Source organism: Lissotriton helveticus, chromosome 3_1 (genome assembly GCF_964261635.1).
Source record: "Lissotriton helveticus chromosome 3_1, aLisHel1.1, whole genome shotgun sequence".
Classification (NCBI taxonomy): Eukaryota; Metazoa; Chordata; class Amphibia; order Caudata; family Salamandridae; genus Lissotriton; species Lissotriton helveticus.
This window is the reverse complement of record NC_136061.1, coordinates 1,538,037,198-1,538,055,503: the sequence shown is the minus strand read 5'-3', so window position 1 is coordinate 1,538,055,503 and position 18,306 is coordinate 1,538,037,198. Positions and strand designations below refer to the sequence as shown.

The window sequence follows — 18,306 nt, the reverse complement described above, 5'->3', positions numbered from 1 at the left end:
CTATCCTTTCCTTTATTGGAAGCCAAAGAAGCTCTTTCATAGCTGTGGAGTAGGATGGCATTCCTTTCCTATTCAATGGAGATAGCTTGATTTCTGTTTGTTAAATACGATTCAATCCATTTCATCACTCTTCTGGTTATTCCAGTCTTTACTAGTGTTGACAGTAGTACTCCATGATTAACAGTGTCAAAAGCAGTTGATGGGTCAAGTAGTATCAGAACCGCTGTTTGAGACCTTCCCACTGTCTTCTGCTACTCATTTATACCCATTTCCAACATTGATTCAGTGCCATGAGCTGGCCTAATTGAATTTAATAACAACAAGGGACCCCAAAATTAGTCAGCAGGGACCATGGGGAGCATACTTTTTCAACAACAGCGGTCCCCAACATTAAGGAATTTCACATGAATAAAATATAGACAGTCAATCTATACTTTCAAACAAGACATGTCCAGCCGAACAGAGGTCTTTCAGAGATTTTACTCAAGATATATGTATTGAAATCACATAAAGATACCATCCAACAATCACCCAAAGTGGACCACAAGCCTGTGTCCAGTACTAACAGAGCAAGTACAAGAGGTGATGTAGACAGCAGAGAAGGGCTTTGTAAGGCGGAACAACGTTACTCTATAAACAGTACAATTGTACAGAGTATAACGGTCATGCACTGGACATTTCAGTAGTAATCACAGTTAGGTTCACGTGCATTAAAGGTCGACGGCGTTTCGGACCCCTATAAAATATCAGGGACCATCATCAGGACAAATACAATGAAAAGCCTTAGGTTAATTAAGCCTCTAAATGCCGGGTTGCCTCGTTAGATAGGGGCTGGCTCCTCGGGCAAATGAATACCACGCGATCACCCAGAATCGGGTTGCGGCGGCCGCGGAGAAATTAAAGTCCGTCGGCTTGCCAGGATACGTAATGAAAAAAGGGTTTTCATTAGGTATCCTGGCAAGCCGACGGAATTTAATTTCTTAATTTCTAACTGTGATTACTACTGAAATGTCCAGTGCATGACCGTTATACTCTGTACAATTGTACTGTTTATAGAGTAACGTTGTTCTGCCTTACAAAGCCCTTCTCTGCTGTCTACATCACCTCTTGTACTTGCTCTGTTAGTACTGGACACAGGCTTGTGGTCCACTTTGGGTGATTGTTGGATGGTATCTTTATGTGATTTCAATACATATATCTTGAGTAAAATCTCTGAAAGACCTCTGTTCGGCTGGACATGTCTTGTTTGAAAGTATAGATTGACTCTGTCTATATTTTATTCATGTGAAATTCCTTAATGTTGGGGACCGCTGTTGTTGTTGAGAAAAGAAAAAAAAAAATGAGCTGGCCTAAAGCTAAATTGTTCTTCTAAAAGATTTTGATCTTCAAGGTGACTGGACAGTCTCTTGCATATCGTTCCAGCATTTTCCTTGGAAAATGTAATTGAGATTAATGTATAAATTACTGAGCACCAGAGGATCCGCTGTGGACTTTTGTATTAAAGGAGTGGCTATTGCTTTTTTCCAGGCCTGAGGGACTAGTCACGTTTCTAATGTTCGATTACAGATTCGTAGTAATGTTGGAAATAAATCCTTGGCTAGGCACTGCTACATTCTAAGAGGTAGAGGGTCTAGTTCAGAGCCTGATACAGTAGACCTAGCTATAGATCTAAATCTGTCCCCAGTCATTAGTTCGAAGGTCTCTAGCTTGTTGGGGCATGTTTAAACAGGTCAGCCAAACTAGGGACACCCCTGTGTTGGCTGCTGTATTGTAGAAATTATATTTTCATTATCCACTAATTTGTTTTCTAATCTTGCTCTCGGAGAACAAGGCAAAGTCATCAGTGTGTTTGAGGGCTTAATCGTTTCTCTGGTACATTTTGCGTTTGTCCTTTCCTGCATGATGTCGAATATTGTTTTTGAAGTATTTGCTGCTTCTCTAATTGTCTTAGCATAGTAATTCTCTTTTGTCCTTCATATTTTTTTTGTGTTCACTTAGCGCAATATTTGTCCTCTTCTGAATAGAATTTTTTTTCCATCTTTTTATATACTTTTTTTAGTAACTTTTAGTAGTTCTGTGTACAAAGGTGCTGAAATCCTTTGACGAGTTTTACTCTTTTTGATTGGCATTTCCTTGTCCAGTGTCTCTAGGATCTTAGTAAGTAAGGTGTCATAGTTCTCATCTATTGTCTTCCGGTCCTCAAAACATAATGCCTGGTCGAATATCTTCCTCCTTTCTGCCCGTGCAGTCTTTGGCACGCTCTGCTTTGCTTTGTCTTGGCGAGTATGTAATCCTGAATTATTTTTTATTTATTTTTTACCCCTTTATATAAAAATCCACAAAATGCATGAGAAGTCCAACTCAAGGGAGCAATGTCCTCTGTCGAGATTAGGCCTTCTGATGAAAAAATAAGATCTAGGGTATGTCCGCCCTTGTGCGTTGGGCTACGTACATGTTGATGTAAGCCAACTTTGTCACAAGACATTGTAGTCCCTTAAAGGAATATGATGTCTCCTCCTCTACCCACAAATTAAAGGTCCCCAGAAGAAAGAAGTTTGAATGTGTGAGATCATGTTTGAGACGAGCTCTATAAACTGTTATAGAGAGGTACTTACCGAGTCAGGTGGTCGATAGCATAGGATTCCAGAAAATATACTACCTTTTTCCATCTTTAAAGTGAAGCACATTAGCTCTGGCCTGACCAGTTTATCTAGGTGTGGGGCTGAGAAATTCCTGATCTCTTTAAAAATTGACGCTTTTTTGCTCATTCCGCTCTTATGACTCACTTCGGCAACTGGCAGCATGAGTGGCACTGTGCGCAGGTGCGCGCAGACAGGCTTGCCTTTGATGCACCATAGTCTCGGTTGCTCCAGAGTCCACATTAAATAGCCCTTCCTGTTTGAGAACACCAGGCGCTAACAAAAATGGGGCCGCCAAGTGTCTCGGCTTACTGACAGCGTCTTAAATATCTGAGAGCAGTCAAATTCAATTCGCACAAAACATTAAAAAAACAGTCCCTCTTAGTAATCAGTGCAATATGTTTAATATCAGCTTTTCCTTCAGAAGCAAGCGTAGTTGCACCAAGAGTCCACATTAAAAAACCCATCCTGTTTGAGAACACCATACGTCTAATAAAAATGGCGCCCGTCAAGCAGCACCTTAAATATCTCAAAGCATTCAATTACAATCACATTAAATTCACATAAAATCTTTAACACCCCCCCCCCCCCCCCCCTCCTTAAGCAACGCAATGTGTCTAATGGCATCTAAACACTTCACAGGTTTATCGCACCATGGAATCTCATTCTGGCATCCGTCTATGTATTCTGTAGTCCATGTTTTTATCTGCCGTATTGCTTCCGCAGTGCCCAAGGTCCTGCTGTAGTCGCCAGACTATACCAAATAAAGATGTAACACAAAATCTTGAGATTGTAATGTATTTTAAAAATACACCTGATTGTATAACCTTGAGCAGCCACACATTTCAGTAATGCATTTCTGTGTTCTATATCTGCCCAATGTCTGGAGTACACAGACAACAGAAATAACACTACACACATCTAAATCAAGGTATCCAATAGGATTTCCCTTACTGTACATGCTTTGTGAATAAATTCATCTGAAATTATCCTAGGAAAGTTGGTGCCTATCAGTTATGAATTCATAGCTTTGATTGGAACTCTGTTCCTAGCCATTGTGAGGGGTTAAAAAAGTTGGTAGATTTCACCGACACTCAGGACCACTCTTCTGAGTCTATGGGCAAGTTGTGGTGTTGTCTACCATATCCTTCCAACGAAGGGGTTTCCAACGTGTGGGTTTCTGTAGCGAAGTGTACCGATAGTATTTTGATCAAAATAACCAAGTACAAGCAGATGCGGATGATTTTTATAAGTCAGGGTGGCTAAAGACTAAACAAAATTGTATGTCCGTGCTGTTTCCTAAAGTGTGATGCTTCTCTGGCCTGAGGGACCAAAGTGGAATGTTCTGCTGCTGAACACTCTTAACCCTAGGATTTTGTGCTTGTGAAGTAAGGCTTCACCGAAAACACAGACTTTGCTGGTGCTTTACAGAGAAACTCCGTAGATATTTGGAACATCTGTCCCTCGAGTCATTGTTCACCATGTTGGGAATTTAAAGTAACTTCCTTGTCTTGAAACGTCATTGCAAGACCAAGTTTGAGTTTAACATTTAGTCTCAACTTCAGGATTCACCCTGAAGCACATTCCTGAACCTTTTAGCATTAATTGATTGGGCAGAAAAGGAAATTCAGTATAGGTAATTTGATTAATCTCGTCTAGAATTTACAGTGGCGCAAACTAAAGTTGTCCTGGATGGACGTTTAAATGGAAACTACCGATCAGATTAAATTCTATATGTTGCTGTATTTCTGATCAGTTTTCCACTAGTTTCCCTAAGATAGAAAAGGATATTACCATGCTAGTACACACTTTCAGAATGAAAGTACTTAATTTTCAACATCACTTTTTGCAGAGTTTTATATAGCGCGAACTAGACCCGAACCGAATCTGGTATCAGAGCGCTTTACATATTTTTCCAGTTACGTTACATTTTTACGTTTTCCAGTTACTTTCATTTTAGGCACGGGAAGATTAAGTGATTTGCCCAGAATCACAGGAGGTTTTGGCGACGTTACCGAGACTCGAACCCAGTTCCTCCAGGTCCGAGGTCGAGCGCCCTAGCCGTTAGGCCAACTCCTCACCTTAAAACCGAAGTCTTCGGTGGCAGTACTGAGGTGTAAAATGACACCCCCCCAAGGGTTCTGTAAGGAAAACAACCAGGATTATTTTAACAAAACAAGGCATTTAGAAAGTAGCAAGTTGTAGTCTGTTAGGGTGGTGTTGATAGTCGCCGTTTTCTCTAAAAAACTGTTGCTGCTCGTGCACAACATGGATCCCCAAGATGAGGCCAAAGATGAAAGTTAGAGAGGCCCTAGTCCTGCTACTCCTGCTCGTCCAATAACATGCTATGCAAGCCAGTGTAAGCTTACAGGTAAGTAAACATTTTCTTTCAATCCATTTCCCTGACTTCTCCCACTCAGAAATCACTATACTTTGTTTGAATGTCAGTTCTGTAGTCTTTCTGTTTTTGCCATAAGGTCTAGCGAAGTGTGAAAAATATAATTTGAAACCGTACAATCTTTCTGAATTGAGAGGCAGGGAATTCGAATGGATTCATGTACATGCAGACCAGTCACAGAGGGACATATCTAAAAGTGTATCCACGTAAAGTTCCTATTTAGTCAGGCCCATTTAGTTGTACTAGCTTTAGTGTTGGTATGGTCTTTGCAGCATGGACTCGTGCCTGTTGTTTGACTTAATGCCTCCAGATTGGCATGTTCTAAACTTAACCGGCTATCATCATACAATACTTCTGTGTTAATATGCAATTCTTTTGCGTCCTTTAATTAATTGCCCTTTGTTTTACCTCCTGCAGGTTAACAAAGTGACCCACGTTGACGGGAACAGCCTTGTGAGATACTCCACTGAAACTGCCTTCCTGGTCGAAAAATATGAGATCCTGTGACACCGAGGATGAGGAAGCTGAAGACTTTTCCATTTTAACTTTAAAAATACTGAATCTTTTTTTGGAACGTAAAGGAGGCAGAAGAGTCTCCGACTGTGTTTCCAGAGAGCTGGCCTGTCTCTCACCCAGACCTTCACCCACTCTATCCCACCAGGATTGATGGTGGGTGACATGCTTTGGCATAGAATCAACATTAACTTGTGGAGGGTGGGCAAGGGTTGCACGTTTCCGTGGCTTTCTGGTGACTAGGAGGAGTAGATGTTATCATCTACCAACTGTCATGTCTGCCCCCTGACCCTTCCAACTGCTTTGGATTTGGGCATAATTAAGTTTTGAAGCTTGGACCTCGGCGTTAGCCTCCTTCCTGTCTGTCACTCTTTTCATGTGAGCTTCTGTAGTTCTCTCTTCTCTGCAGCCTCGAACCTGCAAAACCTAAATGTGTCCTGCCACCTGTCTGCAGACCACCCACTGTCTGAAACGACTGGCTATTTCAATCTTTTCGGCCTAATGTGCCCTGCGTTACAACTTTCAGTTTGTGTGTCTGTTCGTATATTTTGCTTTTTATTCTATTAAATATAGGGGTCCTGACATTGAGTTTTAGAGAGATTGATTGGAGCAGCGTTTGGCCTTATAAGCAACTGCTTTTGGGATTCCTGGCCAATATTCAGAGCAACAGTGTCCTCTTGCCCCACGGCAGCAATTATGAGGTGATTTAGCAATGCCTGATCCTGTTTCACTTTATAGCGCATGCCACAGCCACCTGAAAAGTTGTTTGTCTTGGTTTCCAAAATGGTTTACCTCCTTAATTTCACATAGGACAATGCTCTGGATTCATTAAACCACAGTCTTTCTCTACTTTAATCGGTTTGTCTGATTCTGTGATCCTGTCCTCCAATATAACTCTTCCAATCACTCCAAATTATTGCCACTCCTTGAGGCATCTGTAATTAACAACTGTACAATTTAAAGCTCATTAGAGTACATTTTTTTAATGTAAAGTATGTCAAAATCTAAGTAAACTTTATCTATTCAATCACTAGTTTTGTTCGCTCTCCCAGAATTCTAGCCTACCCCATTCTTCCATCCCCTTTCTAAAGCAAAAAGTTGAACTTCTGTCATATTTTAAGGGTGAGGATACTTGGTGGCTCGTTCTGAATACCCTTTCGCCTCATACACCTGGATGCTCATGCCTACTGAATGCCCCATCCTTGTTTCTGAATACCTAGAGGTGTCCTTTCCTCTTTAATGCCACAAAGTGATTGTTCCTACAGATTGCCTCAAACCAATTGTCCTCTGTAGTTGTTGAACTGGCTGGGTATAGCTGAGATTTAATTATTGTTTTTAAAAACTGCACCCAGGAAGTGTGGCTAGTTATTCGTCCACACCCCTTTGCCCTTACCACCCACCACCCCACAGCTGTCTGCCACTGAGGCTAAACCACCCTCACTAGCAGCAGTAGTGTTTGCAAGCACTTGGGAGGCTCCGGGCGGATGGCGATTTTCAAAGCATGTTTTACCATCCCCTGCTCCCCTTTAAAAAAAAAAAAACAACCTGTTGATGTGGATTGTGGATGTGGAACTATTTGAAATGTGAGGTGGTTGGTCTTAAAGAGATCCAAATGCTGGTGCCCTCACTCCTTGTAGATTATGCCTCACATTCAGATTTCTTTGGGTCAGTGCATTGCTTGTTAAAATAAATCTAAGAGGCTGTTTATTTTCAGATTACTTTTTCTTTGTTTGAATTATTCGAGGCTTTAAAATAAAAATTGACGGACAACATTTTGTAACCCTGTATTATAATTGCCTAGGGAATCTCACACATTCCACTGTACACAGAACCCTGAAAGGAATTGATTTCTTTAAAGAAATAAAGTGTAATCTACAACAAGACCTTGCTTTAGTGGTTATTGTGTCAACGTTCTTGAGGTGTAGTGAGTTACAGGCGATCTACTGAGTTGTGTGTACCTAAATGCCTTCTTTTATATCGTTGATGTTCATTGCATTTCTAGCATACTTTGACCTACTCTTAAATTATTCACTATTTTCAATGGGTTCTGTAAGCAGGGTGTTGCTTTCAGTCTTGTTTTGCTGCCATGCTCCCTGATGCCCAGAGCCTGCAGAACCTGATGGGTAGACATGCCAAGTAACCTCTGGGTGCAGACTCCTGGGACAAGGCCTTGGACAGTGATCTGAAGGCTTGCAGTTCAGAGCCTGGCTTTTAGCCACACTTTGCTGTCCGTTCCCCTAATTACTTTCCTATATTTGCGTGTGCTTGGAGTACAGAAATCGGCCTTTGAATGTTCCATGCATCCATTTCTCCTATATAGGGGATTTGGGTGTTGAACGTGGCTTACAGCAATACTCTTTACCACTGCCCAGGAACTGTGTACCGTCCTGCCCTACTCTTCATTTCTATTGTTCTATAATGACCTTAATTTTTTTTTTTATGAAGCGACTAATGTGCTGGCACAGCTGACTCCTGCGTTGTAGATCTTCTTTTTAGGTTGAAGCCTACGAGACAGCGCAGCCCACAATCACAAATTGTTCAGTCGATTCAGATTCAAACCGGGTTCTCCTGTCTGCAGCTCTGGCCAGTACGCCACAGTCTTGCTTCACTTCAAAGCTCCTCAACTGTTTATCACCACCACCTCCACATTTGTTCAGCAAGACCCCATCAACCTGAACAAACATTGGCAAAGCAAATAGATCTCAGCAATGCCCGAGTTGTTGCTTTGTCAGTGTGACTGTCTTTCAGCCATGTTGTCTAGCAGCACATCTGCTGTTCAGCTTGGCTGAAAGTCACTGAGAAACGTGCTGTGATGCAGCCAGCCCAAGCCATGTCATAGCTCTTTTTTGTGTTGGTAGGGGCTGGACAATAAACTCATGGAAGGGCGAAGCGGCTGCGTCGGCTCAGCATCCTATGATTCTGGGTTTCATTAACTCCGCCAATGCTGAACAGCAGATGTACGGCTAGACAACATGGCTAAAGACATTCACATTGACCAGGCCAATAGCTCGGGCATTGTGAGACCTATTGGCTTTACCAGTGCTTGTTGTTCTTGCACAAAACCAAACTAAATGAACTGTGCTGATGTAGCAGAATTAATACGCATGAAGCACATTTTTCTGGGTAATTCTGAAGGGTGGTGGAAACAAATATTTGAATAGGATCAGAACACATCAATACACTAGCTGATGACATTTGCACACATAGTGTACAGTAAAACCGTATTTCAATGCTAATGTAATGGTCATTTCAATCGAAAATGTGTTGTCTGTAATGGCATGCGCTATTACACCATGTATTCTCCACACTATTACCACTCCACTCTAGGACCTTCCATTCTGTGCCACTCCACTATGCCACGGCACCCCTTTCTGACTCTCAACTCTACTCTAAAACACAACTCCACACCACTCCAATCTACGTCTCTCACTCCACGACATAACAAGCCACTTCCCCCACTCCACTTTACACCTCTTAACTCTACCCCGCTCCACTCTTGTTTTCCCTAATCTACCCCTCTCAATCTACTCTACTCCAGTCTACCCACCCAATATACTCCACCCCACTTCACTCCAATCTACCTCAATCCACTCCACAATTATCTAATCTACCCCACTCCACCCGGTCTACCACACTGTGCTCAAATTTATCCCATTCTGCTATAATCAACTCTAATCCACCTACTCCATGTACCCCAATTCAACCCCCTCCACTTGACTCTACCCCCTCTGCTGTACTCCAATCTACCCCAGTCCAATTTACTCCACTACACCTCTTCCCTGGACTGACCATTTCTCTTGAGTAGTCTTGAGTATGGATTACCCACACAGCTGGATAGAAAGAAACCAGCGAGCATAAAATCAGACAGTGGAACAAAATCCAAGGCACTGAATTAGAGCAGGTGCTTAATAGTTGCCCTCCAGTTCAGGTCCAGGATAGCAACGTGGCTGCTAGCCAATTCCACAGCTGGATAGCCCAGGCTGTAAATAAACTGCCCCCCCCTAAAAGAAATGAAACCTAGGAGAGCGCTGGCATCCTCTCCATGGTACAGTCCGGAACTGAAAAAGCTGAAAGTTTTATGTAGGAAAGCCGAACGTACTTGGAGAACGGAATATAGGATGGAACATAAGATATCCTACAATACCGCGTTACAACAATATAATGAAGCCATTATTTGAGCAAAAATCATCTACTACTCAGCTAAAATAACAGAGGCTACTAATTCTACCAAGCAACTTTAAAAAAAATTTCAAGTACTATCAAAATCGCGTCAGAAAACTCGCTTTAGTCCTGATTCCGCGTTTTGCAATAAAATGGCCAATTTCTTTCAAAATAAGATCAATTTGATTTATGATGAACTACGGAAAAACAGGCAGGGAGGTGTTGACGGTCCTTCTGACATCACGGAGGATTCGTTGTTGCATTGTCAGTTGAACTTGTTTCGCCCACTTACTCCTATTGAAGTGACTAAATCTATTTGCTCCACTAAGTCAGGTTCACCATGGGATCCCTGTCCTCCGACGGTGATACATCAGGTGTCCCAGACCATAAGTACTCATCTAACTCCAATTCTCAATCAGGTGATCACTTCAGGGAGTTATCCGATGGTCTTGAAGAAGGCCTGTATCAGACCCATCTTGAAAAAGCCAGCACTTGACCTGTTAAGAGGTCAAGAACTATCACCCCATCTCATGCCTACTGATCGCTGCCAAAATCCTAGAGAGGGCAATCAACCAGGAGCTGACATCTTACTTAGTCAGCAACAACCTGCTGGATTGCAGTCTGCAGGGCTTCCGGTCAGGGCACTCGACTGAGACGGCGTCAGTTGTAGCAACGGAGGAGATCCAGAGGCATTTGGGGGGGGTGGGGAGCGATCCTCATCCTCCTCGACCTATCAGCAGCGTTTGACACCATGAATCACACGGTGTTGGTGCAAAGGCTGAAGGCGGTGGGGATTGGGGAGGCGGCTCTTTCCCTCCTCTTCGCTTTCCTAGTAGATAGGGAGCAAACTTAATACTGGGAGAGTCTGAAGTCAGAAACTTTCCATCTGCCATGTGGAGTCCCACAGGGCTTGGCACTGTCACCAACGCTCTTTAATATCTATGTGACCCCTCTCGCCAGTCTCATTTGACAGCATGGGATCTCGTGTGTGTCGTACACCGACGATACCCAAATCATCATCTCGGTATCAAAATAGTCGGAGCAGGTAGCTGCTAGTTCCATGAGTGTCTGAGGTACATCATGAGCTCGATGAGCAATAATTTCCTTAAGATCAACACGGATAAGACTGAGGTCATGGAGATTGGTGGCGGTCCGTCCCTGTGGGATCACACATGGTGGCCGGTAGAGGCGGGCATGTGCCCAATACCATCTATGAAAGTTAAGAACCTGGGGATCATCTTTGACGATCAACTCGGTTTTTCTGCTCAGATTAACCAGGTAACCTCCACTGGCTTCTATTCTTGAAGCTGCTGCGGAAGGTGTTTCCTTTTATTCCTCAGGAGCTTCGAAAAACTAGTGGTGGCCTTAGTCTTATCCTGATTAGAATACTGCAACGCTTTTTTCGTGGGTATTGACAAGGTACAGAAGACTAAATTGCAGTCCATATAAAATGCAGCTGCACGAATACTCATGAACATCCCAAAAGGTCACCCAACTTCGGCGGCTATTAAGTCATTACAGTGGCTTCCTAGACAGTAGCGCATGGATTTCAAGGCCTTATGCCTTGTGCATAAGACTGTATATGGTGGAGGGGTTTCCGATCTGCGAAAAACCTTTGTGGTACATGCCCAACAGAAGTCTCATATCGGCTAACTCCGGCCTCATTTGTACCACGAAAGTCCGTAAAGCTTGATGGGCAGGCAGAAGTCTGTCATATTGTGCAGCTAGATTGTGGAACCAATTGCCCATTACACTTAGACTTCAACCAAGCATGACAGTTTTTAGGAAGCAAATAAAAACATGACTATTTCTGGGGTTTTAACTGATTATTGTTAATACTCTTAGATCTCTTGTCTCACTCTTAGTGCCAAGACGCCTCGGCATTCGAGCACTCTATAAACTGGTATCTAATCTACAATCCATCCAACTCTACCCCACTCCAATCTACGCAAACCTACCTCACTCCAGTCTACCACACCAATCCATTTCACCCCACTCCAATCTACCCCACTCCAGTCTACACCCACTCCAATCTACCCCTATCACTCCACCCTACCAATCTACCCCACCTAATCCAACTCACTCCACTACAGTCTACCCCACCCCACTCTATCCCACTCCACTTCAAGCTACCCCACTCCATTCCAATCACCCCACTTCAATCTACCCCATTCCAGCCTTCCCTGCTCTAATCCACCCAATCTATTCGATTCCCCCCAAATCTAACCCATCTCACTCTTCCCCACCACATTCACTCCTCTTCCCCAATCTAGCAATTACTCTCACTACACTCCAATCTATCCAACTGTACCCCATCCCACCCTACCCCACTCCGCTGTACCCCAATCTACCACACTTTGCTATACCCCAATCTGCCCCATTCCATTCTACCCCAATCTACCACACTCCATTTCACTCCACCCCGCCTCCCTCACTCCAGTCTACAGCATGTCACCCAAATCTACCCCATCCAGTCCAATCTAACCCACTCCACCCCAAATTGCCCTACTCCAATCTACCCCATCTAATCCTCCCATTCCAATCTACCCTAACCCAATCTTTCTCACTCCAATCTCCTCTATTCCACACCAATCTACCTGACTGCACTCCAGTCTGCCCCACTCCATTCTACTCCAATCTACTGTTCCCCAATCTATCCCACTCCAATGTACCCCACTCTAATCTACCCCAATCTATTCCACTCCAAACTACCCCACTCCACCCCAATTCAATCTCCCTCCCTCACTCCACTCTGCCAATCTACCCAACTGCCTCACTCCAGTCTAACCCAATTCATCCCACTCCATTCTACCCCTATCTGCCCCACCTTAGTCTATGCCAGTCTACCCCCTCCACTCTATCCCACTGCAATCTTCGCCACCCCACTCATGCCACTAACCTTTAGCCAGGCTGAACAGAAGCCACACTGGTGTACATAATGGCTAAAAAAAAAATGCAAAGCCAATAGCTCTTGCTTAGGCAAGACCTATTGGTTTTGCCAATATTTGATTTGATGCGTGGGTCTTAGATCTAAAAAAAAAAATTGCTTTTGTTGTGGCATACTCAGTTCACTTAGAGGTAGTTGTCTACTCCATGTAGACTTTAGCTGTACATAAATTGCGGTTACAAATAAACTTGTATCAGTAGTACTGTTGCAGTATTTGGGGAATCTGCATAAAACTTTACAAAGCAAGTAGCTTCCTAGGGGGTTGTGAATTGTTGAGAGAAACCCAAAAGTTACATTCTCAAGTATGTGAGAATTGTTAGTTTTCTGGTGCGGCAAAAACAGCTTAACAGAATTGCACCAAAATTAATAAGAAAATAAGAGTTTGGTCCAACAAAGGGCAATGTTTGTCTCCATCTTTTCATTAGTTTTAGAGAAAATTGGAAACAAAAAAATACACATTTAATTTCTGTGCATGGTTAATGAACTACATTTTTGAACCAAGAATTTAATTTCATTAACTTGGAAGTTTTCTTCATTTTAAATCACCAATTTGTTCTAACGGGCGCTGCTGGTTCCCAAACTTCTTGATTAGCCATGAAATCTTGAAGACTTCTATTTTTTTTATTTTGCTCCTGAACACATTGACATTTGTGCGAGTCCATACTCCTAGTTCATCAACTCCGCTATTCAAAAACAATTTGACCATGTGGACAGTTGCAGCCCAACCACGGCAAAGAACCACCTCCTTTGGGAGGGAAATACGCCTTCTTGCTGAACGAAATTGAGAAAAATGGTGCACTGTTCCTAAACCTGACCAGTTTGGTTCAAAGGCGGCCTTGATATTTATGGAGAGGAAGTAATTGGTAAAGTAAAGCAGAGTAATTCTTGGAGGCGCAAGGCTCCCCAATTGAAATCTGAACCTGGTCTGTGAAGACAATCGGTTAACACAATCTGGGAACTGCTATGGATAAAAGTAAATTAAATTTAGGTGTACTATACTATACGTCATGGCAGAACCTGCTACTGAGTTTGTCTAGTTGTCGTAAACAACCCCATCCTACGCAGTGGTAACATGACCATTCACAGGTGAGTGCAAATAATTCATTCTGTTTGGGCATGTGCTTTTGATGTCATTCCAAGTACATGCCTATTTTGGTATTTCTTGTGAGGGGACATCTTAAATGGCAAAAGAAGTGTAATATTTGCATTTATTTTACGTAAGCATTTGTGAATAGAACTACCTTTTCCGTTTTGACTGCTGCCTGATGGTTTTGAGTTTTCTATAACTCACTTTACATCCGAGTTCTCAATCTAAAAAGTGGCAAAGTATTTTACGTTGAACCTTGGAAGTGTCTTGCAAATTAGCTGACAGATGCAGAGGCAAAGTCATGGAGGGTGGCAGCATATGTCATCATTTTATACGTTTATTCACCATAGGGAGTTTTGGATGAGTTGACAGAAATAATTGATGCCAAGGACACTACATCTGGCGTTCACACAGAGGATAGTTTCTTTGTGTTTTTTAAAATTGGGTGCAAATCTGTACAGTAGTTTTTTTTGCGTGTGTTTGTGTGTGTATGTTTTATATACAGGTGTGTATATATATATATATATATATGTGTGTGTATATATATTTATAATATTTAAGGAGAGTCCTCTTTTTGTATGGTCACCCCCTTGTTTTTAGACTGATGCTGCTTTTTTTTTTTTTTACTTAGTGTGCACTGAGACCTGCTAATCAGACCTCCGTGACAGTGCCCTGTCCCCAAAACGTGTTATGGTACGTTGACTATTCCCAATTGGCATATGCTAACTTACCTGTATATCCCAAGTATATGGTACCCAGGGTGGGTAAATTAGTCACCCCAGGGATTACAGCACGGGTTGTGCCACCTTAGGCTTGACACAGATAAAGCAAGTCTCACAGTCCACCATTGTAGACTGGAAGAGCAAGTTTAAAATGCTTGTCCAACTTTTCCATTTAAAGCCATGGAAAAGCCAAACTTCCCTCTGCAATATGTGTAAATCACCCCTATGGCAGGCCTACCCAGCCCTAAGGCAGTGAGCAACATGTTTCACAGGCAGGGTGTTTTTTTTTTTTTTTTTTTACATGTCTGGCAGTAAAAGAGAAGACCTGTCATATTTACTGTGGAAAGACTTGGCCTCCCCATTGGTGAGTACAGGTTTACACGCTGACCCCTCAGCTGTGCCAACTCATGAACGGTGCAACCAAAGTTGATACTCCAAGTTATCAAACAACTCATTATATTAAGCTAGACTCGATTCTCAAGTAAAAATTAATGTGACAAGTGGCAGTCTCCAACTTTAGCAAAGTTGCCTTCAGTCCCTTGTGCTCATACGGGTTGCACATTAGATCCTGTAGCCGAGCCTGCTTTCTGCTCTGCTGGGAAGACATGCTAACAACTCCCAGTAAAGTATACAATAGTGGCCTGCTCTTCAAGGAGGTGTCACCTCTCTCCTGCAGGAAGCCACACAGGTGTTGGCTCAAAAGGCGAGCTTCAAAGGAGTAGCTGCCTTCTGAAGGGCAAATGGGTAACATTTGGGAGAGAAGCCCCTCCATAATGCGGGCATACAAGCTGCACTTGGGACTGGAGCAGGGAAAACAGTTGCCATACCGGTTTTCCAGGGGCATGTAGCCCCCATAGTAGCCACACCCCTGAGGTGTGCCAGGGAGCTCCAGCCGCCCGGAGAGAGATCCTGCCACATTGGAAGTGGGCAGAACAGTGCATCCTGGGATGCCCAGATGCCACACTTAGTAGGAGTGGTCATCATGTAGGAGGGAACCTTGTAACCTGTGGGCTAGTAGCTGCATTGTGCCTGGAATCTCTTGCCGGTCGCCATCACAGGAGTCGGGAGAGAAAGAGGCTTGGAAGCCGCTCCGCGTTAAAAACATCCTGTTTGTTCGGGTTTCCTGAATCTTACATACATAATTACGTGGCCATGATTGATTCTTAAAGAGGGCGGACACCTCTGGAAGTAACGTTTTGAGTGATTGAGAGAAGCCACAATATAATAAAATATTGTATTGGCCCAAGTCCTGATGAGGCCCATAATGAGAGGGCTGAAACGCGTCGACACCTTTGTTTAAAAGAAGACCCCTACCAAAAGATTGAAAACTGTAAATTGGACTAATGACCTTGCGAGGAGTAAAAAAGACTTGAGACAGATCAAAAACCATATAGGATCTGATGGACTCCTTGTAAAAAGGCTTGGGGTACTTACTTATGGTTTGAAAGGAATGTGGAGGCTATAGTAAAAGCTAAACATCTGCATAAACAAGTTGGGCTAACTACACACAAAAAAAATTGTAGTATTTGTTTATTGTTGTATATATTGTATATGTTTGTGTAAAAATAATACGTGTGTGTGTGTATATATATTTGTTTGTTGAAATAAGATATATAAAAAAGAGACTCTATAAGATAAATAAAAAATCTATTTTTTCTTTTGGAATAAATTGAAAATCAAAAGAAAAATATTAGGTGTTCTTTGTGGAGGGTGGGGTTATCTGTGAAATGAAACACAAGAATTAGATTCATACAAATATATCAGGTATGGAATGAGATAATTAAGTGATCACATTCTTGAAATAATTTTTGTTTGACTTTAGTCCAAGGCATCATTTTGTTTTTATAAGCATTTTTCCCTGAGGGCATTTTTTAAGCAGAAGGCACCCCCAACTGAGATCTAGACTAGAAGGACTGCACCAGAATTTGGAGTGGTGCACTACCCAGGTGGTCAGTTCAATAAGTATGTTCACTTGTAAAGTTGTTTCAAAAATCAGTTTTTTATTTTCAAAGTCATCCGACAAAACTGAGTTCCAGGCAACACGTTTCGTTCATTACACAATTAACTTTTTCAGGGCGATAGTTGTTTGGTGGGACGGCGGGAGAGAGAAGTTCTTTCTACAGCCGTGTCCTGTGGTCACGTGGTGCGATTACGCTCCATTGAGCTTGTCTGGAATAGTTACAACCAAACATCGGTACCGCCGGTTGTCCGTGGTCATGGATGGATTATGGCTTCCTTGATAAGGGTCAAGGTCCGTGGGATCTGTGAAGGCAGTACGCCTGGGTGTGTCCCGATCCACTCGGACCGGATCGGGACACACCCAGGCGTACTGCCCTCACAGACTGTTTCACCTTCTGTTTTAATTTGTAGGTCCACCTGACTGGCACCCTTTCTTGGTTGGTGTCCCCAAGTCATTTTAACCAACCACAAACGTTTTTGCTCAAACAGTTATTGGGTGTCAAATTTGTTGAATTTTCTAATACTTGTTTGCAGTTGATTGAAATATTTTGTTTTACTATACTTTGTAAATATTATATCTTGGAGAACCTCCAGTGGATCTACTTCGTTGTGATATATAGAAATACATAAAAATACAGTCTGTTTTTATAAATTGGTTTCAGTTTTCTTGAGGGTCTCATTGATTTCTTCAATTGTTTTACTGCTGTTTAAATACTTTACACAGTGAGGTCGCACAACCACACCATAATGCACTCGGTTACTACCCCCCCACACACACATACATAAAACCTTAGAAATTCACACAAGAAAACAAAGAACCACATTGACAATATACTTAAATTCAGATTTGACATGCACAAAACCATAGCAATTCAGATTTTATAGTTTATTTCAAGTAAATATAACTTGCACCCTCACCATGCACTGCTCATTAGCCCAGATATTGCATAACTAATTACATCATTGATAATGTGGAAAAATGGGCCTTTTTAGGGGCTCACTGCTGCAGGGGTTTCCCCTCATCAGTCCACTGGTCCTTAAACCAACAAGATAGAGATTGGCACGGAGGCTGGAATATCAAAATAACAAGTTCATTAATCACTCATGAGTGGGACTACATTGATGCAGCACCCTCGGGCACTATGAGATAATACAGAGACCATGGGGTTTATATACCTACTGTGTTGCTGAATAAGCATGGAGACTCAAAGAGGAGGTACAAGCATATACAAGAAACTATCGACTAACTTGGGCAGACAAAAACCACTTACTCAGCAACGTAGGACGGGACGTAGTACAGCTTAGTCAGTTGAAACAGCCTGATTGTTACATTCTAAAACAGAAGCATTCTAGCAGCTACAGGCCTTTCTGAGCATGTGCAGTGCTCTGGCTCATTACTATAGGAGTTAACTACAGTTGATGACTCAAGCGGAATAGGAAGGCAGGCAACAGTGAGGACGGCAGAATCACATGGCTAATGCAAATGGATGCCCCAAACAAAATGTCTTCAGCTCATGCTAACAGTAATTCCTGCGATTTCCACAGATAGTCTTTTTAGCTTTAGCTGTAAACATCGCTATGCAATAGAGGATACATGAAAATTATCTTCTGTATTAATTAGCATTATCTGGCTAATCTCTTGATCAGTCACTAGTTGGGCATTTACTTTCGGCACATTACGTTTAACTGGTGTAAAAGAAATGCAAGTAGAAATACATTGGGAACAAAGCATTGGGCCACATTGGATACACAGGCAGCAGGAACACAGAATCACAATAAATATACATAAGGCGGATAATAGCTTCCAGCACCAAACAGAGAATAGTGATCCATCCAGTCCATGTCCCTGAATCCGGGTGGATTTCAGAGGCTATCTTGTG

General features: G+C 42.5%; 1 protein-coding gene across 1 annotated transcript in view; it reads left to right on the top strand.

The window, feature by feature from the left end:
- Positions 1 to 7,431, top strand: part of ARCN1 (archain 1 coat protein complex I subunit delta) — a 137,449-nt gene extending 130,018 nt beyond the window's left edge. The window contains exon 10 of the mRNA XM_078682233.1: positions 5,455 to 7,431. Within this exon, the coding sequence (XP_078538359.1) occupies positions 5,455 to 5,544 (90 nt within the window). The 3' untranslated portion in view covers positions 5,545 to 7,431. The remainder of the gene's footprint in view (positions 1 to 5,454) is intronic.
- Positions 7,432 to 18,306: the final 10,875 nt, after the last annotated feature.